Consider the following 10,111-nt stretch of genomic DNA (forward strand, 5'->3'; position numbering starts at 1 on the left):
GCTCTAACGATAAAGAGAGGCTCGATAGATGGCAGCTGCCTTAGGGTGTGGTCAACTGCGCGCTTTAATCCGGCGCGCAGGAAAGAAACGACACGCGGTGAAGGCAAGAAACAAAGGAATAATAAAAAAATAATGAAGCAAGCACATGCCAACCGGGGAGTCGCGGGTGTGGGGCATGCCGCGGCTATACAGGGCCGGGGCGGCGGCGCTCGCTGATAGTGTTTGGAGTGACACAGTTCCGCGATAACCGCCGCGCGCTAGGGGCCAGCGCTAAAAAGTCAGTGACACCTCTTATCGCCTTTCAAGGGCACCGCCGTGAACGACGCAGTGTTACATCAACAAAGCGCGCCGGCGACCGTGAACCCCAGTACGATTTCGGCCATCGTCACTGCCGCCGCTCGGCTTCTCCATCCGGTTACGACATCGCACGCCAGCATCGTGTTCGAGCTTGTCGTCTTAACGGCGCAATGGCACACATCGCGCTAAACAGGCGGCGAATGTCGGTCAAGTCACATCGCAGAATGAGTGAAGGACTTGGAAGGATTGTATAGTGGGAAATGCCCCATCGGAGAATAGCGCACGTGCAAGTAAGCAAGTGGGTGAGAACAGAACTCGAGGAGCGTGTGCTTGAGGGATACATTTGGTAAGACATTATTTTGAGAACATAAAACTGCGCTGGAGACGAGGCACCAGACTATACTCGGTTGCGTATAAAATTTGCCACAATATTTACTAGAGGGAACTGTGGCGCTGTGATCGTTCAGCCGCCAGGGGAATGATCGGTAGTACATGGATTTGCCTAGAGTACGAGCTTGCGCCTTGCAACGAACTTGTGGCTTTGTATATTGTTGTGTTTGGCTTTTGTTTCGTGATAAAACAATGAGTCATTGTGAACCATCTTGAGCTGATTTCAGCTGATTAGCCGAAAAGGGTCAAGGTGCTGAAGAGGGACTGCTGAACTTAAGTCTTGCCGACAAGGCGTCTGCAGGCCACGCGGAACCACACGAAGCCTAAGGAACGGAAGTTTAGGCAAATCCACATACTACTCATCATTCCAATGCTGGCTGAAGCGCCATGCTCCCATAGGCACTAGCGCCAGATTTCCTCTGGTGTTTGTTATGAAACTTAATGCTCGGTTATAACCTAAGAAAAAAATGTCAGCTCCGCCTACTGGCATCGCTGTCCCTCCCACAGAGGATTAGCATAAGTGCTCCGCCCAATCGCAATTACTCATTTTCGTGACGTCAAGCCTGTCTCGTGAGCTTCTGATATTTGACGTTGACCATACAGACACACGTCTGTGTCGCTGGTTTCGGGTGGAAAAACTGAATATCCTAGTAATCTAGTCCGGTGTTCTGACATCGCTGCTCAACTAAACGTAACGTTTTAGGTAGTAACTACGAACCTTTAACTCTTAATGAGCGTAGTATTTACACTTACCGAGAAAATGTACCTGCCGTTTCAGTCGAAACATGTTAGTACGACCGTCTTTCACAGGTGAAGGGGAGGCACGCTGCGGTTCATTGGCCAGAGCTTATTTTCTTAGGTTGTAGCCGCTGCGGTTCATTAGGTAGAGCTTATTTTATTAGGTTGTAACCTAGTATAGAAGGTGACTCTGGTGTCTCGTCCCCAGTGCAGTTTAAGTTCTGGGTTGGTATAGGCAACTCAGTCATAGAAGTAAGATTGAATGGAGACTTCATGTCTGTTATGAGAGTGGATAATGATCACTGGCCATTGATGGTAGTATGCGAGTAACAGCGGTAGTTGTTTGGTCAGACATAATCATTGTAGCACATCATCATACTTGGTTGGAGAAAATGAATAGAATGTATCCAGGAGCTCATTCTCTTCAAAATGTTCTAGCCTCTCTCTCTCTTTTCTGTCAATGAAAGAAGTTTACAAGTTCATCATTTGTTACCATGTTTTCACTCTGGTCTACGATAACGTTCACTGATGCCTATATGATGCTTTCCTTTGTAATTCACTTTCATCAATGCAGACCAAACAGGAGAGCTGTATCGTCAGCGCTCTTTCGGAAGAACACGCTATTGTTTTTTTTTAGCGGTACTCCAAATGCGCTCTTACACAAGCACACGAAGTACGGGCCTTTCAGTGCTCGCTGTCTGCTTTGACGTGCTCGTGTTTTCCGTGGGAAAGAAAAGTGGTTCCAATCAACGCCCACATCGGCCACAAAAAATAAGCAGTAACAGTTAAAGCCTCGTCAAATCATGAGTGGCCCCTATTGTTATTTTTACGGGCTCTATCGACCGGCTGGTTCTTTCGTAACCGTAAACGCTGCAGCATTGCTTGCGTGCGCGAAAGTCGCTCTAATCAAGCCTGTTATCCCGTCGCCGGTGGCGGCCGCCCAGTAAACTTGATAAGCAAAACATTACAGTACGATGAGCTGGCCCTTTCCCGCCCCTCCTTCACTGCCCATGCTTTGGCGCTCCTGCTTCTCTGTCAGTTGTCCTAGTTGGATCAAACGTTTAAAGTCTAGTAAGCTTCACACATTGCCCCACGCCGGATACGTAGATCCGGGTTCTATAACTAACACTTTACGGTGGCCGGCAGTGGCCTTATCAACGCGTACAACGACTAAGGATAACCCAGAAGACCATGAACTACTGCGGAACCATAGCCTCACGCAGACGAAGCAAGCGCTTCTTCAATTAAGGCAGTTAAGTGATGTTTTAACTGGGAGTGGAGTTAGAAAATAAGGGCTTAGAAGAGTGAAAAAAAAAGTCAGTACTGTATAGGCGAATAATTTCAAGAAGCAAAGTAACCGTTTCTTGTGTTCAAGTCCAATAAGTACAGGAATGTTACTTGTTGAGCATGAGTGATCGTTTAGTGGACGATAACTGCGCGTCCCAGCACGGAATATCACTTATAGTTTTCTCTTCACCGCGGCGAATGCAGGCTGCAGAATTAAAGTATGGTTATTGGAAAGTAGGAGGTCATGCGCAGACAACCAAGATTCTTTCCGCCATACTTCCCAACGTGGACGAAGGCAAAGAGGGGGGCAATACTGAGTTTCTGTTGCAATAGTACAGTGAGTGCTAGTTATTATTCCAATGTTCTGTATATGCTAAGCGTGCATTTCTTATGGCTGAACGTGGGCACGTGTTACACACGTGCTAGAAGCCTAGTAGCGCAATGTAGAGTGCTTTGAAAAATATCCCGCGTAGGGCTGCATGAATTTAACGAGCGCTTATATTGTGCGCGCAGGTTCTGGGCGTCTGGAGCACGGACTACATCCCGCGGGGCACACGGTTCGGCCCCTTGATGGGCGATGTGTACCGCAAGGATGAGGTTCCGGCCAACGCGAACCGCAAGTACTTCTGGCGAGTGTACGACGGGCCCGATTCGTTCCACTACGTGGACGGCTTCGACGTCAGCAAGGCCAACTGGATGCGTTACGTGAACCCGGCCTACTCGAGCGAGAACCAGAATCTGGTCGCCTGTCAGGTCAAGCAGGACATCTACTTCTACACCATCAAGCCCATCTATCCTAACCAGGAACTCCTGGTCTGGTACTGCCGGGAGTTTGCGGAACGACTCAGCTACCCCATCACCGGAGAGCTCATGCTCCAGAGGATACGTGAGTGTCCGCTCTCTCCCTGCCTTCGTGTTGCTCCTGTAAACGAAGTCCTCCTGTATACGTGGGCTCGTTTCAACATGTCTCGTTCGCAAACAGCAACGAAATGGCCGCGCACGGGGTTAAGGAACGTCACCAAGAAGTGCTGTTATGTCGTTCCTTCACTCTGTCCGCCATATTCGTGCTGTTTTCCTTAATATGGCTCTTGCAGCCTTTACCAGCTGTTGATCGTATAACGAACCTACTCAACGAAGCTAAATATGTGGATTGGCGAGGGTTCATGCCATCGTAAATGGCGTCACCCTGGTCAGTGCTAAAGCCATTATGCCATTATAGAATTGCTTGCCAAAAGGACAAACCATATTCTACCTGTTCTGGTACTTCGAACAAGACCAGGAACTGCTTCATTCCTGGAGAAACGTCTGTAGGGCGTTTATTGATACGCTCACGTGTAACGACTGACTGCGTGTAATCCTTTGATTTATAATGGTCACTGAGCGGTTTATTCCAATAAATGTGGTTGAAATATGAATTACCATATCATCAGTATGTATGGTTAGTGAAGAAGCTGCGCACGTAAGAAGTTACTTATATTCTGGTCATACTGGCAATCAATCATACCGCCGCAATTCACAAGTTTAGCTCTCGTGTAGAAAGTATGATATGATTTGAGCTGGTCGCTGAAGTTGCAGCAACTGCGCGACTATTCGTTAAGGGAGCAACTCAAAACTTGAAGCCTTGATTAAGCACGTTCTCCCTTGTTGCTTGCGCAGGGGAGCAACTGCAGCCAGCGGACAAGGATGACGCCTACTACTCCCGGCCGCACCAGCTGACGCCGCCCGAGGGCAGCACTCGCAGCGACGAGGGCTACCACAGCAATGGCGGTCCTGAGGACGGCCTCACGCCTCCTGAGGACAGCAGTGACAGCGACAGCGACAACTATGTGCTCGACTTTAGCGTCAAGGCCAAGCGCAAGCAGCCGCCCGCCGGCGGCAGCGACAAGGCGGAGAAGCGAGACGACAAGTGCGAGTCGGTCGCCGTCGTCGCTGCCGAGCAGCAGCAGCCCGACAAGTCGCCGCAGAACGAGTTCCGGAAGGTCAAGATCAAGATGCCCAAGGCGTACCACTACCGCAGCGGCGGGCCCAGCAGCCCTCCCGCGGCCGCGGTGGTCACCACCAGTGACGAGAATCCGAGGCCCAACAGCTCGAGCTCGCCGGAGCGACGGCACGACGACGAGAAGCGGCTGGGCGCGCTGCACGAGCCAGCCAGTCCCAAGTACGCCAGCGCACCCCGGTTCACTGAGGACGTGCTGGAGCGTAGCGCGAGCTCGGCCTTCTCTACCTACGAGGGCATGGGCCAGAGGATCTCGCCGCAAAGTCCCAAGGGTCCTCCGGCTCCTGGCATTCTCGAGAACTTGCTTCTGCAGCGGTACCAGGAGCGAGCCGCCGCCGCTGGTCCGGAAGCGCCCGCGTTGCGCCGCGAGTCGCTCAAGGAGCCCGTGCGGGTCATCGTGTCCAGCGAAGTGTCGCCGCCGGCAGCTCCGGACACCTCGGGCGAGGGAGGCCACCCGCCGGGCCCACCGCCACCGCTCGTGTTCCCGCACAAGAAGAGCATCCGCTACCACCCGGGCAACAGCAACAGTAACGGTGGCAGCCCCGAGATGCACAGTCCCGACTCCACGGACAAAGCGCACCAGCAGCCCGCCGTGTCGTCTGCCATGAGCCCTGGCTACGGCGTGCCGGGTTCGGCGCCGGCGAACTACCTCTATATGAACGGCATCGCCCCCATGTTCTCGCCGGCGCACTTCAACATGTACGCGTACTCCGTTCCCGAGACTGTGCACTCGTCACTCGCATCACCGTCGGCGGCTATGCCACCCTACCCGAAGTTGCCCGAGTTCGGCGGGCACCACGGCCCTCACCATGCGATGCTGCCGATGTCCGCGGAGACCGGCAAACTCCCGCCATCCGGCGGCAGCTCCCCCGGCAGCAATAGGCCCTACTCACCGGGCTCCAACCCTCGGGGTTACCGGTCGTTGCCGTACCCGCTCAAGAAGAAGGACGGCAAGATGCACTACGAGTGCAACATATGCTACAAGACGTTCGGCCAGCTGTCCAACCTCAAGGTGCACCTGCGCACGCACTCCGGAGAGCGACCGTTCACGTGCTCCGTGTGCGGCAAGACGTTCACGCAATTGGCCCACCTGCAGAAGCACCATCTTGTGCACACGGGCGAAAAACCGCACCAGTGCGACGTCTGCAAGAAGCGCTTCAGCAGCACCAGCAACCTCAAGACGCACCTGCGGCTCCACTCGGGCCAGAAACCGTACGCCTGTGACCTCTGTCCAGCCAAGTTCACCCAGTTCGTGCACCTCAAGTTGCACAAGAGGTTGCACACCAACGAGAGGCCGTACACGTGCCAGACATGCAAGAAGAAGTACATCAGCGCCTCGGGTCTGAGGACCCACTGGAAAACCACGTCGTGTCAGCCAAACATGGTCCTGGACATGGAGCTCGACAAGGGTCCCAACGGCTACGACTACGGCCCCATGGAGCTGTCCCCTCCGCCGCCTGGGGCGATGGAGAGGCACCCCGCGGGCCTCTCCCACCACGGGCTCGGCCCGGCCAGCCCCGGTGACGAGTACCCCCCCGCGTTACACCACCCGCCGCCGCGACCTTCGAGCAAGGAGAGCGACTACCCGTCATCCTTTCACCGCTCCGACGGCGCCAAGACGTCGGTGATCAGCAGCGGCCCGGCGTCGCCCGACGACGACCTCTCCAAGAAGTGCCACCCGACGCCCGACAGAGACAAAGAGTGACTGTTTGCGCGTGCCGTGTGCGCCTCATCGCGCAGATCGTTTTGTGCGCGAACTCTGTACAAAGCAAAACTCAAGTCATGGGCCCGGGTGGCCGTTCTCACACAATCGCGCAACGCGACGTCGGGCGCGCGCGGTATCTCTCTCTCTCGCTCTCTCACCAGTCTCTGATAGAGACCGTATTTATTGTTTCGCGCGGCTGGAGACGCGGGGGGCTGCGGGCCAGCCGGGCCCTCTTTCCATACACATTCCAGGAGCGGCGGTGCGTCTTGTTTTTCGTGGAGGAAAGGAAGCGACTTAGGAGGGAGCATGACGTCAGGGCAGCTAGACTCGGCAAAGCCAACTTCCCTCTATACACTCCTGTCACGCCATACCCTATACTCTTTGCCTGCCATCTTGGGCGACCAACCGGTGAGGTGAACATCATGCCGCATAGGTCACGTCACTAACTCGCCCAGCTTTCAACCTTGTCGGCGAGCTGAACCTTGGAAATCGGATCCTATCGCATCATTACAGGACCGCTCGTGGATGTCATTAGAGGGAAGTCTGACGTTACACATCAGAACACAGTGGAACCATGGGCGTTTTTTTTCGTAATTTAAGTTGTATTCGTCTACTTGAGCACACTGGCGTTTGTTCTTTCTTGGGTAGCAGGTTCCGCTTGTTTATTTAGAACGTGGGAACATTTCATAACTGCAGAATCACGAATCGTCTTATCACGTCTTTCCCCGTTCATCCGAATCAGCTAAGTGAAGTATCATCGAGCCATCATATCTTTACACCAGATCACTGGAATCATCGGCACCTGCGCATAGGTATCATGTTATAAGAGACTAAGTAGGAGACTAATCATTGTCCTTCAACCTCCGAGAATGTTCTCATGAGAATCCGAAATTATTTCTAGACCAAAAATGCGAACCTAATGCAAAGCTTTATAATGCCCAGCATCGCCCAAGCTGGCCGAACATGTACACTGACGGTGCAAGTAGACATTGACGTCAGATTTCCCTCTAGCATTAGTACGAAACTGTGGTTCAAGGCACTGTTGGGTTCGTGGTAGCCTTTAGCGGCCACACTATCAACGCTCTCTCCAACATCGGTGAGGTGACTAGAGGATACCACTTACCTGATCACGCGAAAGGGACATCGTTCCCATATCCTCCTCTACAGTTAGAGCCTTGGAAATTGTCACGTGATGCTCCCTCCTAGCACTACGATTCTTATATATTCGCTTTTCCTTCCTCCACGCATATCCCCCTTCATGACGACCCCAGTGCTCTCACAAAAGCTTCGTGCAACATCGACATCATCCACGAATCGCCATACACACGGGCTTGTAACGGTGGCGCTGCTTTTCGCGACGCGTCTAGTGCGGAACGTCATCGCACAATGCGACTACCTGGTTCCAATCAAAAAGCGCCCTCTCGAGGCGATTCTAGAAGAGCCAATAGCAGAAGTAGCAGCAGATCAGCGAAGTCACGATGGAGCTGGATAACGCAGCAGACAATAGGATAAGATCTTGTGGGTGGTGGTCGCAACATATATTTCCTCTTGGGATTTTCCAATCCTGTCGTTTCTCCTTTTTTTCTCTCTATCTCCCTGTTTTATGTCGATGTACCCCCACGCACAGGAAGTCTGGGGAATCGCCGACTGCCGGTCAGTTGGCGCATGCGCAATCCCATTCCGATCCCGCCCCATTTTCTTTATTAAAGTATTCCCACCGAAAGAAGCGATGCTGTTGAAATCTGTGGTATCTACACGAGGTACACTGACGTCCTTTGTCTGTCCGCAAAACCGTGGGCCCATTATAAAGGTTGTTGTCACTTCTAGCGGCGAAAACCTCGCGTGGCAAGTCATCTCGCAATTTAAAAAAACAAAAAAAAAACACGTCTAGCGTTGTCGTGGTAACATCCGAACCCCGCGCGTCTCTAATTCACGTGATCGTATCAACGATATCAGCGATTTGATACCACGTGTTCTCTCTGAAGTAAGATGGTTTCACTGTCGGTAACCACGTTTGCAGTATCTGACCGTGGCCTCCGGGATCAGCTCCGACATCGCCAACGGCGCACCGCCGGAGCAAATCGCAGAAGTCCCGTTCAGACTGCGGTGATTCGTGGCAGAGTCGGGAGATGGCGCGCGTTTGTCGCGTTTAGTTTTGCCGCCCAGTTTGACCGCACCTCCATACTTTCGCCATTTAAAGAGAACAGGACTTCGAATTGCCGAAGATTAGCCGATAAATTATGACAGTCGCGATCTCTAGCTAACGGAGAAAAAGAGAAAAAGCAAGAAAACAGACGCTAAAGCATTAAATTCTCACAGTTTGTGATAGTTACACGAAAGGCACGGACAAATTGGAAAGATGAACAGTAGTGTATAATCGGCCTTGCGCTGCTGTACTTGAGGTTGCCGGTTCGATTACAGCCTTCTGCTGCCGCATTTATGTGGCGGCGAAAAAAAAAAGGTTCATGTACTTAAATATTGATGCGCGTTGAAGAACCTCACTCCCCTATATTTTCAAACTTATTCTAAACCTTCCACTTCGACGCCTCCCAAAACACCATTGTTTCAGTGAGATAGTAGGCACATTGAATCCATCAAATGAAATTTTTAGAAGCACCATACGTCTAAACTTAGAGTCCACAGTAGAGCGAAACCTCGTTAAAACAAAGAAAGAAGAAAATGTCTAAGCCATCATTAATTAGGTGTACGACAAACCTAATTGGTTACACGACTATGAAGCCATTAGAGAAATGCATTTCATTTTACGGCGTGCTTCTTAGGGCACGTGAAGAATTTCAGATAAGGTAATACCGAGCGATGTTCTCTTGCTTTCGCCGCTTGCGTTAGTGACTTGTCGATCCTGTAGAGCTTTAAGGGTGACGTGAGTGTATCTTTCTGCAAACGTTGTCAGCGGCAATATCTTGCGCATCTATATGTTCTTGATACAGTTGCGATCTCCTCCGATAACAATCCTCCATTACCACCCTGAAACATCGTGTCGTCATAAGAAACGAAAATTGCCCAGCAGAGGAAAGTTTTTCGTCCACCATGACGTAGAATGAGGGTACTCAAAAAAAAAAAAAAAAACCTTTATGTTCCAGCACTGTATTCTGGTTTCCTTTGTAGCTTCGTGCCACGACATGGTTTATGACGTCATTTCCTGACACGAGTCTCTCTATACACTTCGCTGGTTGTCGCGTACTTCATTCGTCAATAAATTTCCTTCAGTCGCTTGGAGCTGTCGATTAAACCTTCCTCGCGCTGCGACGGCATAGTTGCCTAGGCAGAGCAGCTGCCTCGGATGGGAAGTGGTACGAGGTTCGATCCCCTTGCAAGGACTTATGTTTCATAAATAGTGAACCTTTTGTTTCCGAAGAACCCGTGCATTTTTCCTCCGTAGCTTTACGCCACAACATTCATTCCTTCTATTTACCTTGCAAGGGTCCCGCAGATTTTGTTTCGTTATACGGAAAACAGAAAGAAAGAACCACGGCAGCTGTATTTCAACCATTAAATGGGTGGGCCTTTTTTTCATTTTGTTTTCAATTCTTAAAGGGTCCCTAAACAGCCTCTAAACAGTCTTTACGGCACAATTCGTGACGCCAGCAGTCTCTGCACGTGACGTCATCAGGAAATAAGGTATTAAACTGGTCCATACACGAGGGATATCGGTTGTGAATTGCCTCCTACCCTGATTT

At 51.4% G+C, this 10,111-nt stretch overlaps 1 protein-coding gene across 3 annotated transcripts in view; it reads left to right on the plus strand.

The window, feature by feature from the left end:
* Positions 1-8,202, plus strand: part of LOC119396334 (PR domain zinc finger protein 1) — a 182,541-nt gene extending 174,339 nt beyond the window's left edge. For all 3 annotated transcript variants that reach the window (XM_037663511.2, XM_037663509.2, XM_037663508.2), the window contains 2 exons: positions 3,226-3,598; positions 4,369-8,202. In XM_037663511.2, coding sequence (XP_037519439.1) covers positions 3,226-3,598; positions 4,369-6,413 — 2,418 coding nt within the window. In that variant the 3' untranslated portion in view covers positions 6,414-8,202. The remainder of the gene's footprint in view (positions 1-3,225; positions 3,599-4,368) is intronic.
* The last annotated feature ends 1,909 nt before the right edge of the window (positions 8,203-10,111 follow it).

Source organism: Rhipicephalus sanguineus, chromosome 6 (assembly GCF_013339695.2).
Source record: "Rhipicephalus sanguineus isolate Rsan-2018 chromosome 6, BIME_Rsan_1.4, whole genome shotgun sequence".
Taxonomy (NCBI): domain Eukaryota; kingdom Metazoa; phylum Arthropoda; class Arachnida; order Ixodida; family Ixodidae; genus Rhipicephalus; species Rhipicephalus sanguineus.